The 25,827-nt window shown below is 43.5% G+C and overlaps 1 protein-coding gene across 1 annotated transcript in view; it reads right to left on the reverse strand.

The window, feature by feature from the left end:
* The window catches only part of MYH15 (myosin heavy chain 15), a 73,580-nt gene that overhangs the window by 10,128 nt on the left and 37,625 nt on the right, over nt 1-25,827 (reverse strand). The window contains 17 exon segments of the mRNA XM_025208065.1: nt 1-67; nt 3,270-3,385; nt 6,517-6,641; nt 9,174-9,523; nt 9,853-10,049; nt 10,518-10,636; nt 12,761-12,887; nt 15,413-15,802; nt 17,749-17,839; nt 19,331-19,476; nt 19,999-20,175; nt 20,846-21,088; nt 21,594-21,849; nt 23,395-23,531; nt 24,427-24,550; nt 24,842-24,959; nt 25,180-25,267. The exon segment at nt 1-67 is cut by the window's left edge and continues 15 nt beyond it. Coding sequence (XP_025063850.1) covers nt 1-67; nt 3,270-3,385; nt 6,517-6,641; nt 9,174-9,523; nt 9,853-10,049; nt 10,518-10,636; nt 12,761-12,887; nt 15,413-15,802; nt 17,749-17,839; nt 19,331-19,476; nt 19,999-20,175; nt 20,846-21,088; nt 21,594-21,849; nt 23,395-23,531; nt 24,427-24,550; nt 24,842-24,959; nt 25,180-25,267 — 2,871 coding nt within the window.

A 25,827-nucleotide genomic window follows, 5' to 3' on the forward strand; every position in this document is an offset into this window, starting at 1 on the left:
ATTCCTGCTCTTGGCTTCTGAATCAAGGGTGGACTGTAGGGTGTCTATGGTACGCTGCTGGTTTCGCCTAGTTTTGGAGGGATATTGAGAAGACCTTGCTAAGAAATGGACAAGGGCACTTGTTTTCTGCCCTCCGCAGAAATTTTATTCCAACAATATATTATCTCTGAAACACTTCCAGTTTCTGTTCCATTGCTAAGTGGATGCGGTCATTCAGTGGTAGCGGGTGATGGCCTCAAGTGTTTATACCTATACTGCTTCCACAGCACTCCCAAAAATGCTCCTCTTAAGTATGCTCCTTCTGGTTATCATAAAAGCCAGACAAACTATAATTCACTTGACAAGAATGTCTGCTGACTTGTTTAGTGTGCTTCTGGCACCAAATCAGTTAATACTTTACTACACTCCCTTTCCTGTATTTCATTACCAAAGGTGAATGCTGTGATTCATATGACTAACAACAAAGTTACATTTTGTCTTGGGCTTCTTGGCATATTTCTCTGACCAGCACCTTTACTGAACTTCTCAAGAACTGTTGCATAATCAGACAGTAAAACATTGTTCACACTGACAGCAGGGCTGGAAAGTATCTGTTTGATTAACCAATTTCTCCTTAGATTACTCCCAGCAGTACATTTTCTAGAGTTTTGCCCAATCCAATTGTGAAAGGAGAGCAATTCTTTAGCCTATCAGGGCTCACTCCAGTGGGGCAAAAAAACCCCAACACTGAAAAAGCTAGAAATAAACCCTCTTCCTTCCATCTTATTACTTCCTAATATATCCCTTTCAGCCATGAGATAATCCCTCTTCCACAATGGTGTGCCACACCTTGGCACAGGAACTGCTTAGCTCAACTGCATATTAACACTGGAAGCTCGTCATTTTTTCCTCACAAGCCAAGGCAGGAGAGTTATACTGCGTTACATTTTTTTCTGGCAGTATGTTGGCTTGTTTGCTCTTCACAGAGACATGAGCAGTATAGATGAAGGGGGAGTGGTAGCAGTGCTAAATGCAGACACAGAATATCCCCTTGGTTTGAGAAAGTAGGGCTTCTCCATTGCTGGTAAGAGCAGGGCTTCCTAGTCTGTTTTAGTTACTTTTAGCTATGGACACAGGAGGAAAGAGTCATTTTCTTTCTCTGTGGTGTGCTGTTTTTCTCTCTTACAGACACACGCCTCTTACAGACATTTGGTTCCTCTTGGGACAGTTGCTGCAGGAGAAACCACAAGTGTAAGAGAAAACCTTCTCCCTAAACCCTTTCCTCCACCCGAGCTGGTGCCGCCCTATGTTCCCGCACACAGTCTTAGGCCACACAGGTGCATCTGACGTGGCTCCTGCCTGATCCGGGCACGTGCTGGGGACTTGGGGTGGGGGAGAGTGTGCAGGGAGAAGCAGGGAACAAAAGTTAGGTTCTCCTAACCTTTGTCCACTCACCTCTCTGCCCTGAGATCAGGGGTGGGCAATTTTTGGGGCTGGAGGGTCGCTTAGGGATTTTTGGTGAGCTGTTCCAGGTGGAAGAGGGGGTGCTGACTTGGCCCATGATAACTCACCAAGACTCCCTAAGTGGCACTGTGACCCCAATAGATGCCCATCCCTTCTGTAGGTGGAGGTCAAAAGAACAGGAATCCTGAGTGACACTTCATGTTAGCTTGCTTGTGAAGACAAGCTTTCCTCATATAACTGTCTCTGCACTGGTATCAAGTGAGACAAATTATCTTTGACTAATCTACCTGGTTTCGATATGGCCCCTTACTATATTCTGAATAATGCTACTGCAGTGATGATTACATTCCCATTATAGATTCTGCATGCCTGTCTTTTAGGTAAACAGAAGAAATTATGGGCTGTATCATAGGGAACCCTGGTCCTACAGGGTTACAGGAGAGTGGTACAGCGCTTTTAAGAGCAGAGTCTTTATAGCATGGGCAGCTAGCAGAGCAGGGGTTGAAGGCCAGCCCTGTAGTCAGGTCAGCTGACTGGGGCCTCACCGACAAGAAGATGGCTCAAACCAGAGCTATACAAACCCTGGGACTGAGCCAGTCAAGGAGATCAGCCCCTAGAGTTGCGGAGTGTGGAGATCCTGACGGCGGCCATCCCCTCCCTTGAGTCTACAAGGAGGCTGGAAGCAAGTAGCTCAACCATCCTGAGAATAAGACAGAGCAACCCAGAGAGCAAGAGACACTTGTTAAAGCGGGCAAGTGGCCTTCGTGTTTATCTTATAGCCAGGGTTCAAATTACACTTTGACTCTTGGGGGGATGGGGAGGGTCTGCAAAAAACGTTGGACTGCCCATCATGGTGCCCTAATGAAATCAGAGACCTCCCAGGTTATGATTTTCAAATCTTATAGGGGGGCTCTCGTCTCTTATGGGGGGGGGATCAGTCCCCCCTGAACCTCCCCATAATTCGAACCCTGTTAATAGCCTGGGGGCTTATGGTTTTATGTTACAGTTTACACTGGTGGCTTGGTTTTGGGACTAGAGGGGTGTTTCGGAGGTCCCAGTAGTGTCCTAGGGGCATGTGATTATCTTGGGCTCTGCTGGGGAATGGTCAGGTTGAAGGCAGAGCGAGGGCTGGGACCCAGAAGCCAGGCTTAGAGCAGTGGACCTGGGCTGCAGGACCAGCCAGAGTAGAGGGGCAGAAGCCAGGAAAGCTAAAGCTCCAACAAAAGAGGGAAGGCTGGGAGTAGCCCGGAAATGAAGGGACAAGTGTCCCACCTGATTGGTGGCTCAAAATCTGTGAGGTATAAAGCACGGTGTAGGGGAGGTATGGAGCCATGCAATTAGCCCTTAAGACAAAGAACCACCACTACCAGTGTTCCTTAGATCAAGACCAAGTCTGGGAAGCTCTGGGGCAGTCTCCATTTTATAACTATAAAGGACATCAAGATGTGGCAGATGAATGAAGGGGAGACTGTTCCCCTCAGAGTGACCATAGTAAAAATGGGAATTTGGGGGTGCCCCCAGGGAGCTTCTGACCACCCTAGGGGATGGCACCCTGTTACATGCTGTCAACATACTAAGAAAAACGATTAATGAAATTAAACCATCACCCAGACTTGACCTTTTCCAGAGAACAACATACTTGGCTTTTGGTTTTTGGTTTTGCATGCCTCTGTGCTTCTTTCTTTAGTTACAGATGAGAATATCTGAATCACACAAGAATGTCTGGAAGATTTTCAGTCTGATGACAGACACTGGTTAAAGCCCTGAAGGAGCATAGGGACTATTAATTTTACACATTACAAACTACCCTGGTGATGATATACAACCTTATGTTGTCCAGTTCCTCTTCCTTTTCTGCCAGTTTTCTTTCAAACTCTGCTTTAATTTGGGAAAGTTCAAGTTGAAAACGAACAGTTTTACTTTCTTCATGCTCCAGGGCTCCCTGAAATAGAATATCTAGAATCAGAGGGTTGAAAGGAACCTTAAGGGTCATCCAGTCCAAACCCCTGCAGAAACGCAGGATGCACTATTCTATAACCATCCCAGATAAATGCTCATCCAGCTTCTTCTTGAATATCTCCAGTGAAGGAGAATCTAAATGGAACAAGAGTCTTCTGCCCAAGATCTCTCAGACCTCTTCAGAGTGATAAACCCTGGACAAAAATGGATGCCTAAATGCTGTCCTTTCCTTTCCCATATATATGGGGAATCCCCTGAACTCCTTTATGATCATCAAGTACTTGTGCATCTACTTTAATCACTTACTTGGTAAAATATCATGAGGAAAATATCTATCATTTAATGCAACTCAGCAGCTGGAAACATAAGCAATAGGGCTGTATGAAGCTTTGGTCCCCAATTTGATTTGGTGGAGATTTGGCCTGATTTGGTGGCTGAATCTCTGAATCCAAATCAAATCAGAGGACCCTTTAATCTCTCTGAACCAAATCAGAACCCTCCGAATCGATTTGGACAGATTCGGAAAGATTCAGTGATTCGGACATAGACACAGCTTTAAATGTTTTTTCTACATACCTCTAGGTAGCAGGTGGCTTGTGACTGCTGTGATGTTGGGGCACATGAAGTGTCCAACAGGAGTGCAGGGGGCTACCCAGCATGCTTTGCAGCAGACCTGGAAGTGGACTAGAAGCACTTCCAGTCCACTTCCAGGTCCATCAGGGAGTGTGCTGCCCTGCCTCCCCCCCCAACCTGGCTCAATGACTGGTGGCTCCTGGGTCTGGGGGGACACACCCGGGGTCCCCCTGTGGCCGATCACTGAGCTGGATAGGCGGGGGGACCCAGCGTACTCCGCAGCCAACCTGGAAGTGGACCAGAAGTACTTCCAGTCCACTTCCAGGTCCACCGCTGAGCACATGGAGGCCCCCCTCCCCTCATACCTGTGGGCTGCTCCATGTGCCCCAGCATTGCAGCAATCATGAGCTGCACCTGCTACCTCAAGGTATGTAGAAAAAACTTTTAAAGCTGTGTCTATGTCCGAATTGCTGATTCTTCAAATCAGCATCGAATCTTCAGATTCGGATTCGGCTGAATCGAATCAGGGACAGTCATCCAAATCAATTAATTGAATCACTGTCCCTGATTCAGGCCAAATCTGAATCTGATTCAAATAGGGCCTGCTTTGCACACCCCTAATAAGCAGCCACTTGAATGCTTCACACTACTTGGCCAGACAACTTGGCCAGACTGACTGCAGTTGAGGAACTGAAGTCTTTGGCAAGGTATACACAGTTTTTCTACCAACATAAAAAGCAGTAGGTATACAAGTTCTAAAACAAGACTTGGGCACTAAAAGGGACATGATGGAAATTCTCAGATTTGTATGACACAAATGAAGCTAGCATTAAAATTAAAATTAATTCTGTTTCATTAAAATACGAAGAAAGAACCAAAGGAGACTCTTTTGCAATGTTCTATTTGATCCTATTACCTTTGTGTTTTTTCCACCCATAGTCAGGAGATCTAACACAATACCTATGCTTTGAACACAAAGGCCTCAGACTAGTAGAACTCTCATGGAAATCAGTGACTGTGCTGACTTATTCCTACCAAATAAGGGTTTAATGAGAGGGTTAGCTAGGTAAGGACTTGTCAGTGTTTTCTGAGGGGGGTGGTGGTGAGTTGCACTTATTGATAGATATCTATTTCAAAAGAAATGGTGTAAACAAAATGACACAAAAAGAAGGAATGATTTGCTTATCTATGAGTTCAGGGGATCATGCACCCTTTAGAGCAGTGGATGGCAGCCATGCACTGGAACAACCTGTCTCTGGTCTGACACTGGCTGTGTGGCTTCAGCAGCACAGGGCTTTCCCCACACCTGCACCTGCCAGTCAGTTAGGAGCTGCAGCCATACCACCATGATTTTTTCCAGCCCCCTACTACTGCACCAAGTCTGCCAGCTGGAAGCTGTGTCCATGCAGCTGGTGTTTCTCCCCATACCTCACAGCTGTGGTGAGAACAGTTGGAAGTTGCCCCAGTCTTAGCACATCACCTTCCTGTTTCACCCTGGTGCTGGCAGAGGCAAAGCTCTCTAGTTTCATCGGTCAGATGCAATGACTGCACATGATGGGTGTTGCCAACCCCTGCTTTAGTGTCATTTTACAAAATGCTCCACACTAACAATTCACAGGAACTGCAATAGCACACACAGGTACTGCAAATGTTAATGTGACAGCTAGACATTCCAATTCACAAGAGAAAAAAAATCCTAAATTAAAAAAAATCCACTCTACAATTGACTTTTGATGTAAGATATATCATCACTTTGGGGTGTAGCTTTTTACCTTTGTGCTTACTATGCTCTGCTTACAGCTTTATTGAAGTTTAAGGAAGCATTCCATATAATTTATGAAAGTGATGTTTGCTCATTATACGCCCAAGAAATGATATATTCTATTTAAAGAGATAAATATATATGCGGCACATATAATCACTCTCAGCAACCCAGAGCTGTGGAAAAAGGCATGCTTTTCCTTTGCTCTGATCTCAACACCTGTTTATTTGGCTGTGAAATCCCTGCTAAGTATAGAACATCCTGCAATACACAAAAAAGTCACACATTTAAATGTATGAAGATAACAATAATTTCATTAACTATTATTTAGAGAACGGGATATAAGATAATAACACAAAAGTATCAAATCATATTGCCTGTGAGGGCTTGACCCTCCACTGGACCAAAGCAGTCATGATGCACTGATGCACAAAAGCTCTGCAGTGCACTAAATGCTCAAGAAAGCTGCAAACTAGCCTTTTAAATAAACAACCAGAAACAGGTCAGCAACTTCAGTTTTATAAAAGGACTATCAATTTTGGATGCCCTAATCTGAGGTGAGATGGAAGGGCCTGATTTCTGAAAAATTAGGCCCCTTGCAAGACATTTCAATGTGGACACTTAAAATGATTAGAAATTTTAGATTAACAAGGGGTATAGGGAGAAAAGCAGGGGATGCTTCCCAGCACGTGATCTTTCTCATATTTGCTCTCTTAACATAGAAGTTTGAAAGAGGAAGTAGAAAACCCCTTTCTCTTCCTTCAGCTGTTTCCCCTTACCTCAGCTTCTTCCAGGGCTAGCTGAACCTCTGACTTTTCTTGTTCAACCTGTTTCTTGATCTTCTCAATCTCATGAAGGCTCTTGTTTCCTTCACTAATCTGGTTAGTCAGATCAGAAATTTCCTCTGAAATGACAAGACAGAACAACTTAGGGACAAGAAAGAATCCAGGAAACATATTAACATTTTACCACCTGGCCCAGAGAGTAGCTACAAAAATCTCCTTCTTAATTCTACAATTGACTTGTACAAGTTGTGCTAGTTTCATTGAAATCAGTTTAATTACACGGGTGCAGTGTGTGTGTGTGTGTGTGTGTGTGTGTGTGTGTGGACCCTCTTATTACCTGTTTGGAGACATTAACTCTTCTTGACCTATATGGAAAGAGTCTGTTGCACTTGTGACACCAACTAACCTAGGATTTACTTTATGATTGTCTGATCTCTTACTCCTTTAATTTTTTGTTATTGTTTTAAACTTAACTCCAGTGGACGAACATTATATAGTATCATTATATGATGATCTTAATCTGAGAGTGCTGAAGGAGCTGGCCGAAGTCATTGTGGAACCCCTGCAAAATCCTTTCGCAACTTGTAGTGCTCTGGAGAAGTCCCTGAGGACTGGAAGAGGGCCAGTGTTGTGTCCATCCACAACACAGCCACAAGAAGGGCAGGAGGGAGGACCCAAATAACTATAGGCCAATCAGCCTAATTTCCATCCTAGGGAAAATCCTAGAAAATTCATCAAGGAGTACATCTGCGATACGCTTGCAGAAGGTAAGATTCTGAATGACAGCCAGCATGGCTTTGTCGCGGGCAGGTCTTGTCTTACCAACCTCATTTCCTTCTATGACCACGTAATTTGCCACCTGGACACGAGAGAGCAGGTTGACATTATATACCTTGTCTTCCAAAAGGCCTTTGATCTCGTATCCCACAATGTCCTCTCAAGAAAATTAGAGGATTGTGGGGTTAACTCCAAGACAATCAGGTGGGTGAGAAACTGGCTGCAGGATAGGACCCAGAGAGTCATAGTGAATGGATCTGTGTCATCCTGGTGAGACGTGGACAGCAGAGTCCCGCAGGGGTCAGTGCTCGGTCTAGTGCTTTTCAACATCTTTATTTACAATTTGGATGTGGGGGTGAAGAGCTCAGTGGCCAAGTGTGTGGACGACACCAAGTTATGGGGGAGCATGGTCATGCTTGAAGATAGGTTACAGATACAGGTGGCCCTAGACAGGCTAGCAAGTTGGGTGGATCAGAACCTGATGAAGCTCAATGTTGAGAAATGTAAAGTTCTCCACTTCAGGATGAGTAATCCTCAACACACCTACAGGCTTGGCGGTACCAAACTGTCTAGCACCACGAATGAAAGGGACCTGAGGGTAATAATAGACCACAGTATGAATATGAGCCGGCAGTGTGATGCTGTAGCCAGTAGGGCAAATACACTGGCATGCATCAATTGATGCATCTCCAGCAAAACCAAGGAGGTGATTCTTCCTCTCTACTCAGCACTGGTGAGACCGCAGTTGGAGTATTGTGTCCAGTTCTGGGCACCACACTTTAACAAGCACATGGACAAGCTTGAGAGAGTCCAAAGAAGAGCCACCTGTATGATCAGAGTCTTAAAAGGCAAGCCATACAAGGAAAGGCTGAGGGATCTGGGACTCTTCAGCCTGAAGAAAAGAAGGTTGAGAGGGGACCTGGTAGCAGCTTACCTCTACACTAGGGGAGTACATCAAGGGCTTGGTGAGCAACTGTTCACCAGGGCGCCCTTGGGGAAAACCAGGAGTAGTGGCCACAAACTCCTGGAAGACCGATTCAGACTCAACATTAGGAAAAACTTCTTCAAGTCAGGGTGTCCAGACTGTGGAATAAGCTCCCTCCAGAGGTGGTGCAATCACCTACCCTGGAAATCTTCGACTAGACAGTCACCTTGCTGGGGTCACCTGACCCTCAGTTATCTTTCCTGCTTGGTGCAGGGGGCTGGACCTGATGATCTTCTGAGGTCCCTTCCAGCCTTACAATCTATGAATCTATGAATCTATGGTAGAAACAGAAGATGAGCCATTAAAGATGAAGGCCTGGTATAGTTTGTTAAACTGCTCTTAATTTTGTAAAACAATTGTTAATTTTCTGATTACAGGGAACAAGGTAAGCTCAGGGTATTGGCAAAGGGCCAGTAGATAAAAATCTAACAAACAGCTGGTCGATGGAGCAAGTGAAATTAATTATCTCTTGTCTGCTAGTGGAGACAATTAATTATCTCTTGTCTGCCATTGTTACATGGTGCATCATAACTAGCACCAGCCCGCTCCTTTTCTAAACAGGCTCAGTATTTGGCCAATGACAGAAACAGTCTGACTGATGTCTTTATTCTCTAGAGAGAGACCCTGTTCCACAGTAGGATTAGGATATGTTGGCCAGTCAGTGTAAGAGAGCCTGCACATTACTGCCTCTGGTGTTTCTCTCTCTGTGGATGCATATTCCATCTCCAATGCTGGGAATGTAATTGTTTTTCACCAATTGTTTTAAAAATTGGACCCAGAGAAGGAAAATGGACTGGGTTAAAATGGAATGGGGTTAGTGATGGTAATAACACCATCCCTTTAACTGCTTCTCTCTAACCTATTGTCAAGTCCACTGTTCATGGCTTACCTTGGAGGTTCTTGTTTTCCCTTTTTACTGTCTCCAGGTGATCCAGTGTCTCTTCATAGGCATTCTTGAGCTTAAAGAGCTCTGTGCTGAGGCTGCGGGCTTCCTTCTGGGAAGCTTCAAGCTCTGCCTGTGACTCTTCATACTTCTGCTTCCAGTCACTGATGATCTTGTCAAAGCTGCGCTGTTTCTTGTCTAGGGCTGCTGCGACGGAATTGGATTTTTCCAAGTCAATCATCATATCCTCCAGCTCATTCTGCAGCCTGTGCTTTGTCTTCTCCAGAGAAGAGCACTTGGCATTAGCTGCTTCAATTGCTTCTTCAGCTTCCTGCAGGCGAGCTGCAAGCTTTTTTCTAACAGGACAGGAGGAAAGTAGAACAACCGTGAGAAATAGCTCCCAAGTTGTTGAATAAGTTCGGTTCTTGATTGACAGCATCCATTATTCATCTCCAACTTTTATTTAACCGTTCAGAAACGGCAGACACACACAAGTGTATGCAATGCTATTTAGCCACCATGAAAGTATATGTCATAAGAAGATTAAATTGCTGGTGTTTTCCATGTTGTCAGCCGAATGAAAGCTAAAAAGGGTACCTGTTATATATAATGCTAAAGAATTCTATACAGCATAGTGTTCCCAGCTGAGTACAGGAGAAAGCCAACACTAACACAACACACTTACTTGGCATCTTCCAGTTCCTCTGTTCTTTGAATGGCATCAGTTTCATATTTTGTCCTCCACTGTGCTACTTCTGCATTTCCCTTGGACAGAGCTCGCTGAAGCTCTGCCTTGGCTTCTTGTTCCTCCTCATACTGCTCCCGCAGGAGATCGCAATCATGCCTGGCAGCTTGCACTGCATGAGCCAGGGCATTCTTAGACTGCAAGATTAAAAGGTTATGTCATTATATTAAGGAACCAAAAATTCAGCCTGGGCCCCATAGGAGCCAAATAAACAGTCTCTAGCAATTCAAGCTAAGCTTTCAAGATCCCAGAAAGTTCAGTTCCTTTTTTGCCTTTCCACATCTGGCCACAGCTAAGGAGAAAGGCACAATATCAGAACAGCTATTGTCATGGCATTTCTAGTCCAAACACTACAAATGCCATGAGAAGGTCTGTTCTCAAAATGCTTTCTCTCTCTATGACTTGTACTGATCAAACACAGAAATTTCTATTTGTACAAGTATCAAAATATTTTGATTCAAACACCTGATTTCAGTTTTCCTCTAAGTTAAAAATCAATAGTGTTCTTCCATTCACCTCAGTGAATGGGTGTTCCAGCTGTCTCAGATTTGTTTGCTATAACCTGTAAAATATTCAAGGCTGACAGATAAGCAAATGAGTATTACCTTGATCTCTTCTTCTAGATGTCTTCTCAGTTCTTCAATCTGTTGAGTGAAGGACGTTTTCCCTCTGGAAAGTTGATTTATCAGTGACTCCCTCTCTTCTAACTGTCTTACAAATTCACCTGCCAAGGGTTTTTAATCAGGTAAGATTGAAATATGTCCTGTTTCCCATTCATCAGCCCATTCCCATGGTCAAATTTCAGTTACATCTGCTCAAACCAACAAAAGGAAAAAAAAACTGACAGTGAACATGGATGTTCTTTTTTTAAAGGAAGCATCTGAGGAAGCCTTCTCAGATCTATGTTGGAGTAAAACCCCATAGAACCATTTTCCCCTAAATTCTCTTTCATTTGATGAAGACAAATATGAGCACTGTAATTGTAATGAATGATGCAAAAATCAAACTAAACTAGCCCATCTCATACTAGCTTCTGTGTGTGGTTAATGCTTTGTTCTTCACACTTTTTAATGTTTTACATTGCACTTCTCTAGACCTTTCTTCACAGTATTCCAGAGCACTTAAGAGCACCAGCTTTGCAATTCCCCTCAGGTAGGGTCAGGAAAATACATGGTGGATGCTTCAGGAACCACCTGAAAGTGAATATAGCTTCTTCCAGGATGAAAAACAGTAACTATTTATAGTCAATAAAACAACAAGAAAAGAAAAACGCTGCATAAGTGAATACCCACAGGATTTCAGGGCAGCTGAATAAACACCAGAGCTGGAAATTCATTGGAATGAAATGTTCCCCTCTTACAAAAAGTGCCAGTCATCACAAATAAGGGCACGTGTACATGTGATGTTGTCACGATATATATGTGACAAAAATTTCCCTTTGCGTGGCTTTATGTACTTGCATAAATTACACATACATGAGTTTTGGGGTTTTTAAATGAGTTTGTATCATTGCAAACAAAACTACATCTTGATGCAAACAAGATGCAGGCAGGCTCTGCAGAAAAAAGGATTGGGCCCTCGCTGCTTCTGCCTTCAGCAGGCTCCTGCAGCTGGCAGGATGCCTGGAGCCACCCAAAAATGGGCTGGTTTCCCCCCGGGGTAGTGCAGGGAGGTAGCAGGAGGGCATCTGGGTGTGCTGGCAGCCAGAGAAGGCAGCAGGGATGGTGCATGGGGTGTGGGACTGCCTGAGCAGGCTGCTAGTTCCCTGAGCCCATCCAGGCTTCCAGCGCCTTGTGTACCGTCTCCGCCACCTTCTCTGGCTGCCAGCACACCCAGCTGCCCTCCTACCACCTCCCCATGCTGCCCCAGGGGCAAACCAGACCATTCCCAGGCAGCCTCAGGTATGCTGCTGGCTGCAGGAGCCTGCTGAAGGCAGAAGCAGCAAGGGGCCTGATCCTTTTTCCCCCCAGAGCCGGTCCACCTCTCCCATGGCTGGAGGACAGCTGTCAGATTAATGGCCTCTGGCCATGGGAGAGGTAGGCAGGCTCCGCCAGAAATAAATAAACAAACAAATAAATAAAAAGGATTGTGCCCCTTGCCACTTCTGCCTTTAGAAGGAGCTTGTAGCCACCAGGACAATACTCACAGTTTCAATTTAGGGGTCATAGAATCCAGCTTTAAGGACTAAAACCCGTCACATGTACACGCGCCCTATATTTTTATTTCTTCCTGAAAAAATGATGCCTAAACAATATGCCAGATTATAGCATTTCATACCGGTAACAGCGACACCTACAGACTCAGCCACCACCTCCAGTAGCATCTGAAGTTAGTGTATTGCTTGTCAGTGTTCTCAGTACAAATACTTGCCCAGCCACAGCCTGACCCTGTTTAGTTCAAGAGACTTGATGATAGTGCAGCATGTAAATAGCATGGTAATTGACTGCTTTATTTTAAGGCCAGTTCAAGACAAACTAAAAAAGAGGAGTTACAACAGAGAATTTGAGATGAGCAAGCATCAGACAATGCAAAGTTGCAGGTCCACAGCATGCACAACCCAACCCATCTTCCTGAAGATGTAATCCTTACACCATTTCCCTATACGTCATAATAGGGAATGCCTTCCTGAACTAAAAGAGCTGAGTTATGTTTCACATGAACTTCTTCCCATTCACAATGGTACATTTGTGTGGACTCCTGCATCTGAAGTTTCTGAAGAGAGTTGAACCCTGTAGTATTTATCGATGTCAGGACTTTGCAGTCAGCCCGCACTTTTATCTGTGCAGGAGCATATCATTGGGTATTTGTTTTCTATCCTCTCTAAGATTTGATGCTGAAATTGACCTACCATTCTCAGTCTGCAGCTTTGATTTTTGGGTGGTGAGGTCATTCACAAGACGGGTCATTTCATCCAGCTTAGCCTTTGTCTCATTCAAGTGGTCTTCATATGTGCGACAAAGCTTCTCTGCATTTGTCTGATGGAAAATTGGGGGAAAAAAGATACACAAAGCTGCAGACCTCACAGCCTGCTATATAATCATTTTGCTTCCCAATTAAAACAGGTCATCTGGTCATTAGGACTATTCTAACCTTGACATTAACACTATTTAAAGCCTGGGCCTGTTGGATTTTGTAAGAAATGGTGTAGGCTTCAACACAAAGCCTCTATACAAGGAGTTGAAGTGAGAACGCTTCCATTGTATTTTGTTTGCATTATACTTCTAAGCATATTTGCCTACTAATATTTTTATGCTGGTTGCCAGAAAATCCATAATACATTATAGTTTGCTTGAGTACAATGTAAATGAAGACTTCAGGGGTTGGCTCAGTTTCTATACTACAGCAACTCAGGGAGAATGATCACCCACAGATTTTTTAAAATCAACAATAATGTTTGTAAAAGGAGAGAAGGCACCTTGTTCCCACAAAGTTTCTGAATCCAGGAATCTCAAAGGAGTTTGCAAAGGAGATCAGCTCTCACTATTTGCCTTTTACACTTGTGGAACTGAGGCAAAGAGAGGGGATCTGATTTGTCCAAAATCATCCAGCAGGCTGCTGGCAAAGGCAAAACACAGGTCTCTGACTCTCAGACCTGTGCTTTATCCAATCAGCAACACTGCCTCCATCTCTGTTATTCTTTTGTTTAATGACATCCTGCATTCACTGCCACAGAAAGATCCTGCAATGACTTCAGCAGGTAACACACACCTGCAAAATTTAAATATAAATTTCTTAAAACCTCCTAATTGCTAGGTGGGGGAAATTATTCCCAATGAAGACTACTTTACTCAGTCTGCTCTGCATGCCATTTATCATGAATTAAGTTTGATGGAAGCTTTCTGAAACTCATAATGTTGAAAACATGCCTTCCCTATTCTGCCTTTTAAGTACTGCTGAAAGATACTAAAATTTACCACCCAGGAGACTAAATCCACAGTTTATCTATAGCATGTAATCACTCAAGCTGTGGCAGTTTGAGTTCCCTGATGTGCCTCAGCGCTGTGACCTGGTGGGATTTCCATGTGAGGTGAGGGGATGGTTCAGTCTCCATGACCCTTCAAGCCCATGGGTGTTCTGCTAAGTGGGGAGGTGTTCTTCACCCTTTGGGATGAGCAAGATGGGCTGAGACTGTGCATGTCCATGGTAGTACTTCCTAACTGTGGGGTCTGTCGGATCTCCTCTTCCCTCATGGAAGGAAGGAAGGTCTGTCGGATCTCCTCTTCTGGAGGCAACTTGGATTGCCTACAGGTCCCTCAATATGTCCCATAACTCTTATAACTCTGCATTAAGGCAATAATTATAATCAATTTTCATACTCCAAAGATTCAGTCTGTTGCCTGTCAGGCTCAGGAATGTAATTTTCTGGAACACACAATTGGCAAGCTGTTTTCTTTTCCCATCCCCATATCTGCCCCTTCTTTTGAAGCCTCAGGGACTTGCCACACTTGGAGACTGGACAATGAGATGGTAGATTCAGTGCTCTGAAGTAGAACGGAGAATCTTCTCTCCGGGAAGACTGAGTGGTTGTTTTTTTTTTGTTTGTTTTCTGCCTTTACCTGCAGCAATCATTTAAGCTCTCCCCATCAGTTCCCTGCCATTGCAGGGGCAATAGGCATCAATAGCTTCCCAGTCTCTCCTGTTTTGTCTGTGCCACCTAGGTTGGTTTCCTGAGAACTGAAATGCTTTAGTCCATCTGAACTCCTTGGATTCAACATAGGGTTTTGGGGGGAAATGGAATGGTCTCTGGTACGTAGGAGGTCAGCTCAAATCACCTGGTGGCCCTTGCACTCTATGACTAGGGATCTACCTAACTCAAAAAGGCAGCTGGCCAATTTTGCAGGGAGATCCCTGGGCCAGCCACCATATTCATAGGCTGATTGAGTGCAGTGGACCTCCCAACAACTCTGATTAGCTGAGGAGCCCCAGTGGCCCACCCCTCATTGCTGATTGGTTGTAAGGGCTCTCCATCATGTGGCCCTGTCCCTCACTGCTGATTGGTGGCAAGAGGTAGGGCCATGTGACAGGCAGCCCTCTCAGCCAAATCAGCAGTGAGGAGTGCGGGTGGGGGTAGCAGCCATCGTGGACAGGCCCCCTTTTCTTTCCCTGCCCCCAGTGGGCTGCACAGCCAGGCCACAGTGCCATGAGGACTGCTGGCTCCCGATGGGGAGCCAGCATTTTATTTTCAGTAAATTTTCTTTTTTTTGTTTGGTGGATTTCATGTACATTGCCTGATTTTGTAAGCAATGCCCAATTTTGAGATTTCCATGAAATCTGTCCCTATCTATGAAACAACAGTGATTTTTTTAGATAAGTGCACACAGCTATTAAGGACTGGTAATGACTGATTATCACCAACCCAGGAGAGGTTGAAAGTGGTGACCTAGTTGCTACAGCCTCTGGACCCCCTCCTCCACGATCTGAAACCTTCCTCTGCCTCCCTCTGGAAACTTTAAAGCAACTCCCATATGCACTGTCAATGAGGAAGTCTGATAGAGCCTACTTTTCCCTTGACCATCTGCTCCATGTTGGATGATAGGTCGTCCACCTCCAGTTTCAGCTCACTCTTCTCTTTCTCCAGTTTCTGTTTGACCCGCTGTAGGTTGTCCAGATGTTCCCCCATCTCTGCCATGCTGTCTGCATGCTTCTTCCTTAGGGTGGCAGCTGTGGCCTCGTAATGCAGAGTGGCCTCCTCAAGGTCCCGCCGCAGCTTCAGAAACTCTGCCTCTCGTTTCTTGTTCATCTCCAGCTGGACAGCGGTGGCTCCCCCAGCCTCCTCTAGCCGTTCGCTCAGTTCCTCCAGCTCTCGAGCCAGTTCTGACCTCTGTTTCTCCACCTTGGCTCGAGCAGCTCTTTCTGCTTCCAGCTCCTCTTCTAGCTCCTCTATACGAGCCTATCAGACAAGGACACACCAGTGTATATTAACATTGTTTACCTCAGTACTAACTTCCCTCAAATGTTTTCAGTACTTTACACACATCTACATGTCAGCCTGATATGGCACATATTATCATCTATGTCTAGATCTAGACTTTTCTGCTATTTTCCAGAAAATACAGTACACAATGGATTTAGACAGACAGAGAGCCACTTGCCCAGGAATTTACCCAGTAAAGGCATTAAATAACTGTCAGAGATGGAATAGCACTAATAAGTCATATCTCCTACTAAAACTGTTAAATTCTTTCTCCTCAAACATTAGTTCAAGATATATAGGTAGGGACCTACTTAATTTGGAGTTTCACAGATTTCACGGAAACTGCAAAATCTGGGATTGTCCACGTAATCAACAAAAACCCTTAAAAATAAAATTTTGGCTCCCCAGTTGAAGCCAGTGGTCCTTGCTGCTGGGAAGGGAATGCACTGGCTGGTGGGGTGGCACAAAGGACAGTAGACAAGGTGTCAGCTCCCCTCTTGTCCCTTCTCCCCTTGCTGGAGCCTGTCTGCCAATCAGGGCCAAGGGGCAGGGCCACATGAAGAGCAGCCGGCAATCAAGATGGTGGCTGGCCCCTTGTGCCCGCCAGGGCCTCTCTGCCAGTGAGCACCATGGGGTGGGGCCACCTCCAAATGACTGCAGAATTAGAACTTTACACCGCAATCCAACTGCAAAATTTGATAAGTCCTCCTGCGATTTAGGTAGACTAAAGACAGGTCAGAAATAAGAAAAAAAATGTATATGTCCGTGTAATGGACTGTTCAACTACTGTTCAAGAAAGCTGTAAGAGGTTCTCTTTCCCCTGAATTTAATAGTCATTTTGTTGCAAGGTCTTCAACCTCCTTCAGGAGAATGAGAGATGGAGGTCAGGAACAACTGGTAGAAAATGCATGTGAATAATGGATTTTTTTCAATTCAGTGGCCAAACTTGAAAAAAAGAACTGTCATGCAGATTTGGTTGTGTTGACTAAAATATCTCAGGTTCAATTTACTGAATTTCCCCTGCCATCCCTTTTCCTTTTAAACAGAGTCTATTTTGAGACTGAGCTTGGATTTCTCTTCACCTTTATTTTTGGCGCAAACTTTGCACTGAAATTAAGTCAAATTCACTACCTATCTTTGTGTAGAAAATATATTATTTGCCAGAAAAAAAAATCAACAAAGCTCTACATGACAGGTTTTTTTGTGAAAGTATATAACTCAAGTTTTGCAAGTCAGATTCACATTGGGATTCTTTAATTTACAGTCTTCTGGCCCCCAGGTTCCATCATTTTGTTCTCCTGCACCCATGCTCAGACTTATTTCCCCCTTGATCAACGTTTTCTTGCCCTTCTTGAATCTCCATGGTGTGAACCTCTCTAGTTAAACCTGTGATTCTCTGTTCGTTTTGCTTGAGGATGGTTTGGTTTGGATGCCTGGTTTCCTCTTGCCAGAAAATGGAAAATCCCTTCCTCTACACTTAAGAAATGAGCTCCTGAGCTTTTGGAGTGGCTTCTCAGTTGGTTCAGTCTCCTCTTGTGTGGCCCACGCTTCAGGGCAAAGCATGAGCATTTGAGGTCAGCCAGGTCCCTTTCCTTTCTCTGTCCAATGTATCTAAAGGAAAAGTTGGGACTTAGACTTCCCAGCTGCTACCTTCATTTTCTAGGCTTTCCTACTCCTCTCTGGGGATCAATTCTGACTTCAGACACATGGATATCATAAGCCATTAAACCATAAATATTTCTGAGGACAAGACTAGGCCTGCAAAGCTCAAAATAGGCTTGCAGATAGTGGATGACATAAAAGTTTAAGTGTAAATCACAAAAAAAATACTTGGCTGGCCAGTACCAAACTCAGAAGCCAAGTGCTCCACTTAATTGAAGTATAGCAATTATGATTTGTGAAAAGAAGTAGAGAAGGCTTACCTGAAGCTCCTTGATCTTCTTCTGGAGTTGTACCACTAAAGCTTGCTCATCCTCTATCTTGGAACTCAGTTGATTAGTTTCAAATTCTTTCCTGTTAAGGCAAGGAAATTCCTGTGAAAATTTATCTTAGAAGTTCAAGCAAAGTTTGACTAAAGCAATTTTTTTTCTGTCAGTCTCTAGATAAAGTCTTGGGAGCAAATGTGAAAACCAAATTCAACTGGAAATAAGCAAGAAGATATAATACTGCATAGATGCAGCGGTCTTCTCTCCAAGCAACCTGTCACAACCCAAGGGTGTGATTTTGTTTGTGTGCGCTTCGGCACTGCTAAATTATTTCCCGGCTTGAGCAGTTTCCGCCCCAGTTGGAGAACTCCGAGGAGAACCCCGCAAGGGAGGACTCCACAACCATCTGGAGGAGGAGAACTTCACATCTCGTGAAGATCTCTAAGCGCTGCGGAGCCTATCGAACCCAGCGCAGGCTATAGGGGTCTGATCAACCTCTGGCCTCTCCCCGTCGCCGAACCCCTTCCCTGCGCGCAAGTTCCATGGAGCCTAGCAAACTTTGTGTGAGTGTATCCAGAGCTCTGTCCGGGTTTGAGTCCTGCAGGTTTATCTTCCCATCGCCGAAAACCCATTGCGACATACTCTTGTGTTTTGCATCTTCCCGTCGCCGAAAACCCCTTGCGACGTACTCTCGTGCCCTGCAGGTTTGAGTTTTGTTTTGTTTTGTTTTGTCTGTAACCGCAACTCAAGCAAGTTTTCCTGCCTGCACCGCGACCATCTTCGGTGTAAGTAAAATAATCTTTAATCAACCGCTAAGCGTCCGTGCCTAATTCTAGTCCGCTGGCCTGCATTCCCCGACCCGCGTGCCAGGGCTGCTGGCCACAGCCCGCCACGCGCCCCCGAGAACCTGGGACCACTCCCGGCCCACACACAACCTTGTTCAAGCTAAGGCCCTGCAGGTACTCCTGTTGTACTACAGTACTATGCTCAAAGCTCCTTAATGCTATGTACTTATGTCTTGAGTTTTTAATTTCAACCAAGTTTAAAAACAACCAAGAAAAAAAGTACTATGCTGTGTGCTATATACAGTAGATGAGAACATTTTACCATTATTATTCATAAATGATATATCCTGAGCCTGCCAACCCATGGAATAGCTTTCTGTAAACAAGGACATGCAAGAGAATGATGACTGCATTTGACTGCCTTTGACTCCTCATTTACATCTGAGATAAAGGGAAAGCCTTTGGCACAAAGTTTGAACCATGTCTCTAAAACTGGAGCACAATGCTTTAACCACTCTGCCACCACCCTGCCTTCAAAAATACATAGAGATACAACACCTTTTCAAATTCAAAGGAAAAAAGTATATTTAGCAAGGTTCAGACATTCAGTGCTGCTGAGCACTAGAAAGAAATTATTCTGTCCATATGCAGCATTGCATCGTATATCAGGTACAGTTTCCTCTGAAACGGCATTGGTATGAGCCACTGCCATAGGGAGATGCTCGACTTGATGGATCTGAAAGGACAAACCCCGTGCTCTTGTGCTATTTTGTACAATATAAATGGTTACTTACTTCTTTAGCTTTTCTTCCAGCTGCAGCTTATCATTCTCCAAATCCATGACACTCTCTTGGGTTAGCTTCAGATCCCCTTCCAGTTTACGTTTGGCCCTTTCCAGATCCATCCTCACCTTTTTCTCCTGTTCAAGTGAGCCCTCCAGCTATAGGAACAAGAAACCAGTGATGCAATATGTCCAAAGGCATCAACACCATTCCAACCTCCAGTTTTGTATTAAATATTAACAAATCCTGAAGCAGAAAAGTTCTTCTGCAACTGTCTCATTTTATGCTCGTCCTTCCTAGCTTCAGGGAGAACTTGAAGCTTCAGGCTTCCAGGACAACTCAGGCTGTGATAATATGGTGCAAGGACCTCTCTAGGCTTCTTCTTTGTGCAGGCAACATGGTAGCCTCTTCTCCACAAAGGTTAGTATGACTAAAAGACAATTACATTGCAATAAAAACTAAATAGATGCCTTCATCATTGTTGCCTTCCTTTCAAATATTCAACTATAGAGGAAAATTATTATAGTCTTTCTTGTATTAGACACCTTATATTGGGACTTTCATTTGTACATCCTAGACGAGCATTTACAAAAAACACAACGTATTTCAGAGTTTCCCACTTTCAAAAAAGTTATAAATAAACACATAAGCATAGCAAATGAAGAGAAGAACAAACGTACATCATCCACCTGCTGCTCCAGTTTCAGTTTAATTTTGCTCAGTGTATTGACCTTGTCCTCCTCTGCCTGTAGGTCATCCAGAGCTTGCTGGTGAGCTTCTTGCAAAGATTTCTTCTCTTTAGTGAGTTTGCTGATGGACTCATCAAGACCTGCCATTTCTTCTGTCAGATTTTTGACCTGTGAGGTTGAAGAAATGCAACAGCAGTTACAGATGTGCTTGTAAGTCTTTTCAGCAGAGATAACTGTAAGCTGGCCAGAAAGAACAATTTAGACTATATGTGTATACTGCTGCCTGGCCATTAGGATGATGGAGTAAAAGGGGAGTTCATTCAATGTTTGACTCATCAGTTGAAACTGCCAACAAAATAGCTAATTAATGCCAATTCTTGCTGTGCCTTCATTATGGGGACATCTCCCAAACACACACTGTTTGGAGACTGAATATGGTCAAGGGTACAGTTGCTTAATATGAAAGGCTAAGAAGTTGATACTAATCAAAACAGGCACCATTCTTAGTAGCACAGAAAATATATCCATGAGTAGTCCTAGGCCTCAGGAAATACATTTAAGGGGCACAACTAATGTGAAATTTAGCTGTCAATGGCAGCACAACTCACATGGGTAAAGGGAGACTCAGAATCAACCTAAAACAGTTGTCTTTCACGAAGTCACTTAGCTATGCACTATATACTCTATACATTATACTCTAGTCTTGTAGCTTGGCCTGCATTTAAGTTTCTTAATACTTAATACAGTGTGTTAACTTGCAGAACTCTAGTAACACTCACTATAAAGTAGCCTACTTATCAATCCTTTATGGAGAGGTATGGTGTATTTCTAATGGTACCTTATTTTCAGTAGCATGTTTCTCTTTCTCTACTTTAGCTAGAGTTATTTCAAGGTCATCAATATCCTTCTTCAGTTCAGAGCACTCATCTTCTAGTTTTCTTTTCTTTGACGTCAGTTCAGAGTTCATCTCCTCTTCATCTTCCACTCTCTCTGTGAGCTCTTTGACTTTGGCCTCCAGCTGGATCTTGGATTTAATCAGCAATTCACATCGTTCTTCTGCATCTGACAGAGTATCTTGTTCCTTGTGTAGTACAAGAAGATGACCACAGTGTGTAGGAGTAGTCATTGTTATTCTTTACCATTTGTCTCCCATCCCCTTATGGATCCTCAACCACACATTAGTATGTAGGTCAGAGAAGCATAATCAAAAAGGCTATGAGAATAGGTAAATATGGACTTTCTGAAGGAGCCTGTTCTTTCTTTCCACTTATGTCAAAGACAAGAATTCTGAAAAATCCAGGGGGAATAAGATGAGGCCTACAATGTTGGACACATCCATTTGCACATACAAGTTGGTAAACTACTATCCACATCTAATTATGCTGGACATTGCTATTACCATGAACTATACTTTTAAAACTGTTTCAAAGACGATGACCTACATCCTTAAACATGAATTTATATTCATGGTAAAAATGTTAACCTACTTTCCTAACAAGAACAGCAGCTTAATTTAAAACCATCTGTATAAATACCATGGTTGGTAAGTTGTCATGTTTGAAAGAACATCAAGTACACCCACTCACAGACTGCAACTGAAGGAGCAAGTCATTCTTCTCCTGAACCAGAGACACTTGCTTTTCTTCAAGTTCTTTCCTCCTGGCTTCTGACTTTTCCAGGGCCTCCTTTAGCTTCAAGAACTCTTCCTTCATGTTGGCCATTTCCTTTTCAGTTTCTGCAGACTTCAGGAGTGGCTTGATCTTAAAGAACAGCTTCATCCAAGGCCAGTTCTTCACAGCCATGAAAGCTCTAATGTTCCACTGGATCACAAGCAGGGCATCCCTGGTTTAACAAATGAAAAACTCAGCCTGAGTTGAGAGAGACAGAATTCTTTTTTAGGCCATCCTTGAGTCAGTTCTGCCTTTGTGGTCTGAATAGCATTAGGAACTTGTACTGGGTCGTGCAAAAAATGTGTTCCTTATATCTTGACCTTCAGAGATATTGACCAGCTGTATCTCTGATTAAAATCTGAATTCATGGGTAACTAACATGCAACAATTGCTATTTTGTACTGTATATCCACAAAAATGATACATTAACACCCTTATCTTACATCTCATTAAAAAGCTTTAGTGCTATTAAGGCTTAAGTACCACTAGGCATGTCTACACAGGCATTAATGTGCTTTTCCTAATGTACATTAAATTTAGTACCTCCAATGTCAGGTATTAAATTAATGCACATTAGGCTGTGCTAAAGTGCACACTTTTTAGGTGACACTTAATGCACAGTAGCCTATTTTACTGCGCATTAGCATAATAACATTGTTTTTTATGAGCTACTTTAATGCTCAGCAAAATAGGCTACTGCATATTAAAGTGCACATGTAGATGTGCCCACTGGGCATGTCTGCATGTACTATTAATTTGAAGTAGGCTTACTGTGCAGTAAAAATACTGTGCTGTAAGCCTACCTGGAAGCACGTCTACAAATGTTCCCAATAGGAGCAGGCCAGTACAGGCTCCCACTAGATGCTAGCCCAGGGGCTGGCAGGGAACATGGGACTGGTCCTCATACTCTTGGGGCCAGAAGAGCTCTGCTGGCTGCAGCAGCAGCTGTCTCCTGGCCCTGTATACATTGGGAGGAGTCCTGCTGTGCTCAGGGCCAGAAGATAGCTGCTGCTGCTGCAGAGCTTTCCTGCACTGTGCACATGGGGACAAGCCATATGCCCAGCAGGACTTCTCCCCAAAGCCTGGAACTGGTCGGAACCTGCTCCAGAAGCAGGACAGTTCCCAGCCAGCCCCAACCTGCATGGGGAAATCTCTGTGCAGCCTGGAGCTGGTTGAGACCTGCCCCAGAAGTGGGACAGTTCCTAGAAGGCTTTGGGATGCGTGGAAATCTCCTCATGCAGGCCAGAGATGGCTGGACCCGCCCCAGAATGGGACAGTTCCTGGCCAGCTTCAGGGAGCTCCCAGATCCTAGCATTGTTCAGCTTCCAGCTCCTGTGGGGAGCAAGGAGCTAAGCAGCACTGGGATGGGGTGGGGAAAGAGAGCTATCCCGTCCCAGTGCTGCTCGGCTCCCAACTCCCGGAGGGAGCTGGGAGCTGAGTAGTGCTAGGACCGGGGGAGTTCCCCATCCCCTGTGGCCCCCTACTGTAGGGGGTAACTGGGAGCAAATGTACCCCCAGCCAGCATCTACACATATGCTAGTGTGCAGTAGCTACTGTGCAGGTAGTTTACTACCTGTATTTATGGGTGCAGTAGACTAATTTATTGTGGAGTAAAGCATCTTGTGTAGACATACTCACTAAAAGCTTAATGGTCCTATTTAATCATCAGTGAGGCAGCAGTAGCATGGTATCCCAGACTTAAGGGAACAATCCATACCTTCGCTCCACCATCTTCTGGAACTCAGCTCTCATTAGCTTGCCACGTGCTCTTGCCTGGATCAATGTTAGGATCTTTGCTAGTCTCTCATCCCTCATCTCTTCAAGATGACCTAGGAGCCCAGCCTTAAAGAATACCTAAAATATAGACAGGTGACACTTAGGAGCAATCAGAAAATAATTCCATCCTCAAGAAACATGGATTGATGAAAATTAGTTTTTATATTGGCAGTTATGGTAAAGCTTAAACAGGTAAAGGTGCTATCCTTATTGGTCAATTTCTGCAGCAGAAATGAATAGATAGTTAGGAAGCATTAGGTTCTAGGTTAGGGAGCTGTGTTGATCCATTATGATGCCCCAACCATTTTTCAATATTTTAATGTGTTTGGTTTTTTTTCTTTGCCTATTTCAAATGAGATATACATTAGTGTGGCCTATGTTACAAAACTGTTATATATTTGTAAATTTTCTCACTTTAACTAGGCATAATAAAATGGGATTAAAGTCATGTGGTACCAGGCATGACCATTGTTAGTCTCATGAGCCTTGTCTACAAAAAAATCTTCCTCCATTAATGAAAATGGACTGAACTGGATCAATTTAACTGGAAGTATAGGCAGGACAGGACAAAATTGTGTTTGGTGCCATTTCACAAAGTGAAGCTGACCCCTTCTTATTTAAGTAAGGCAAATGAATAGTAATGAACATTCTGTCTACACTGGCAGTAGGACTGCTAATGGCATTGGATGAGCTCATCCTGTTAGTGGTCAGTATTGTTGCTCCAATAGTAAAAATTACATGGGCATTGGAACATTTTCTCTTGACATACAAAACAAAAATCCATAATTTGTTTTCTGAAAATTACTAAAATTAATTATTACAAATGATTAAAACTTTTGCTAACAGATCACTTGTTCCAAACTTACTTAAGTTGTAAGCATGTGTAAGTGTGCCCCACTGAGGGCTGCATGTTGGATTCTTTTAGCCCAGACACTATTTTTGTAAAAGGAACTGCATGGTCTTTTCTGGTTACCTTAGTGTGTCCAAAACGATACTGATTATGTTCGATATCTAAAGAACTCAGCAGCTTCTCAGAAGCTTTTCTGCTATCTACAAACTTATCCTCAGGAATTGCAGCTGGATTCAGAATGCGATATCTATTAATAAATAAAAGGGGATGAGAAAGTTAAGAATGCCAAGATTCTGGGCAAAATTCTACTCTCATTAAGACTAGAATAAATCTAGAATAACTTCAGGGAAGCCAGTTCAGTGTTTTCTGTTTACTAACACAAAGGAGAACAGAACAATTGACTTGAGATCAAACAGAACTGAACAGAAACTTAAATAAAAGAGAAAAGGAAAGGACTGCTGTGGCTCATTTTTACTGGGAAGGAATGGAGCGCAAACAGAAATGCAAAACTTGTGTTCAGAGGTTGATTCTGCTTTACCTTTGTTTAAAGTCAGCATAAAGCACTCTGTTCGGAAACCCCTTACGGCAAATACGGATTCCTTCCAGCACACCATTACAGCGAAGCTGATGCAGGACAAGGAAAGCATCTATTTCACCTAAAAAGGTTAAAAAAAACAACTAAATGAAATTAGATCCTTTTCATGAGGATTTAACTTTCAGTTAGTCCAATACGGGAGAAGATTTGGGAGTCATGTCTTGAATGGGCAACCTGCATAGTGACTAATCAAATAGCATTTAAATTCAGTACCAATAGAAATAAACAATTGAGAGCAGATGGCAGTACTGAAATACATACAGATAAAAGGCTTTCTGTACCTGGAGTTTTAGTTTCATTGGGGATAATACATCGCACAAAGTGAGGAGCTGTAGATCTCAGGTTAGTCATCAGTTTATTTAAATTTTCCTACAATGAGTATAATAAAAACAAAAGTTAGCTAAATCAATAGAAAGCCAAGCATTGTAGCATGTGTATATGTGAGCACTAACTCTACAGAACACATAATCTAATATGTAGAAAACAAAACTGATTAGAAGTAGAATGTCATATTATCACTGTAGCGTATTCAGACTGAATGGTTTCAATATACCAATTTATGCAAAGGATGTCTTCACACTGCTAGAGGTGGGACAATTTGAGAAGCTAGATGTCCTCAATATCTTGGAAAATGTGCTTCTTTATCAACTGATAATCAAAAGCTGCAGGCTTTAGAAATTTGCCCCTGCTATCTTCACACTTCTTTGCTATGTCTACATTGGCAAAAATATCACTTGGTTCTCTAGTGATGTCATCCCACTATCAAAAGATAGCAGCAAGATTAGGTAACACAGTGGTATCTGCGGGATTGAGGGGTGGGGGAGAGATTGCAGGAAGAGGAGACTCAAGATTTATATATATTTCAATTTCCTCTATTGTCACCCAGGTGGCATTGCACTGCTGGTAAATTATGGGGGGGGGGGGGGGGC

Source organism: Alligator sinensis, unplaced genomic scaffold (genome assembly GCF_000455745.1).
Source record: "Alligator sinensis unplaced genomic scaffold, ASM45574v1 scaffold1131_1, whole genome shotgun sequence".
Classification (NCBI taxonomy): domain Eukaryota; kingdom Metazoa; phylum Chordata; order Crocodylia; family Alligatoridae; genus Alligator; species Alligator sinensis.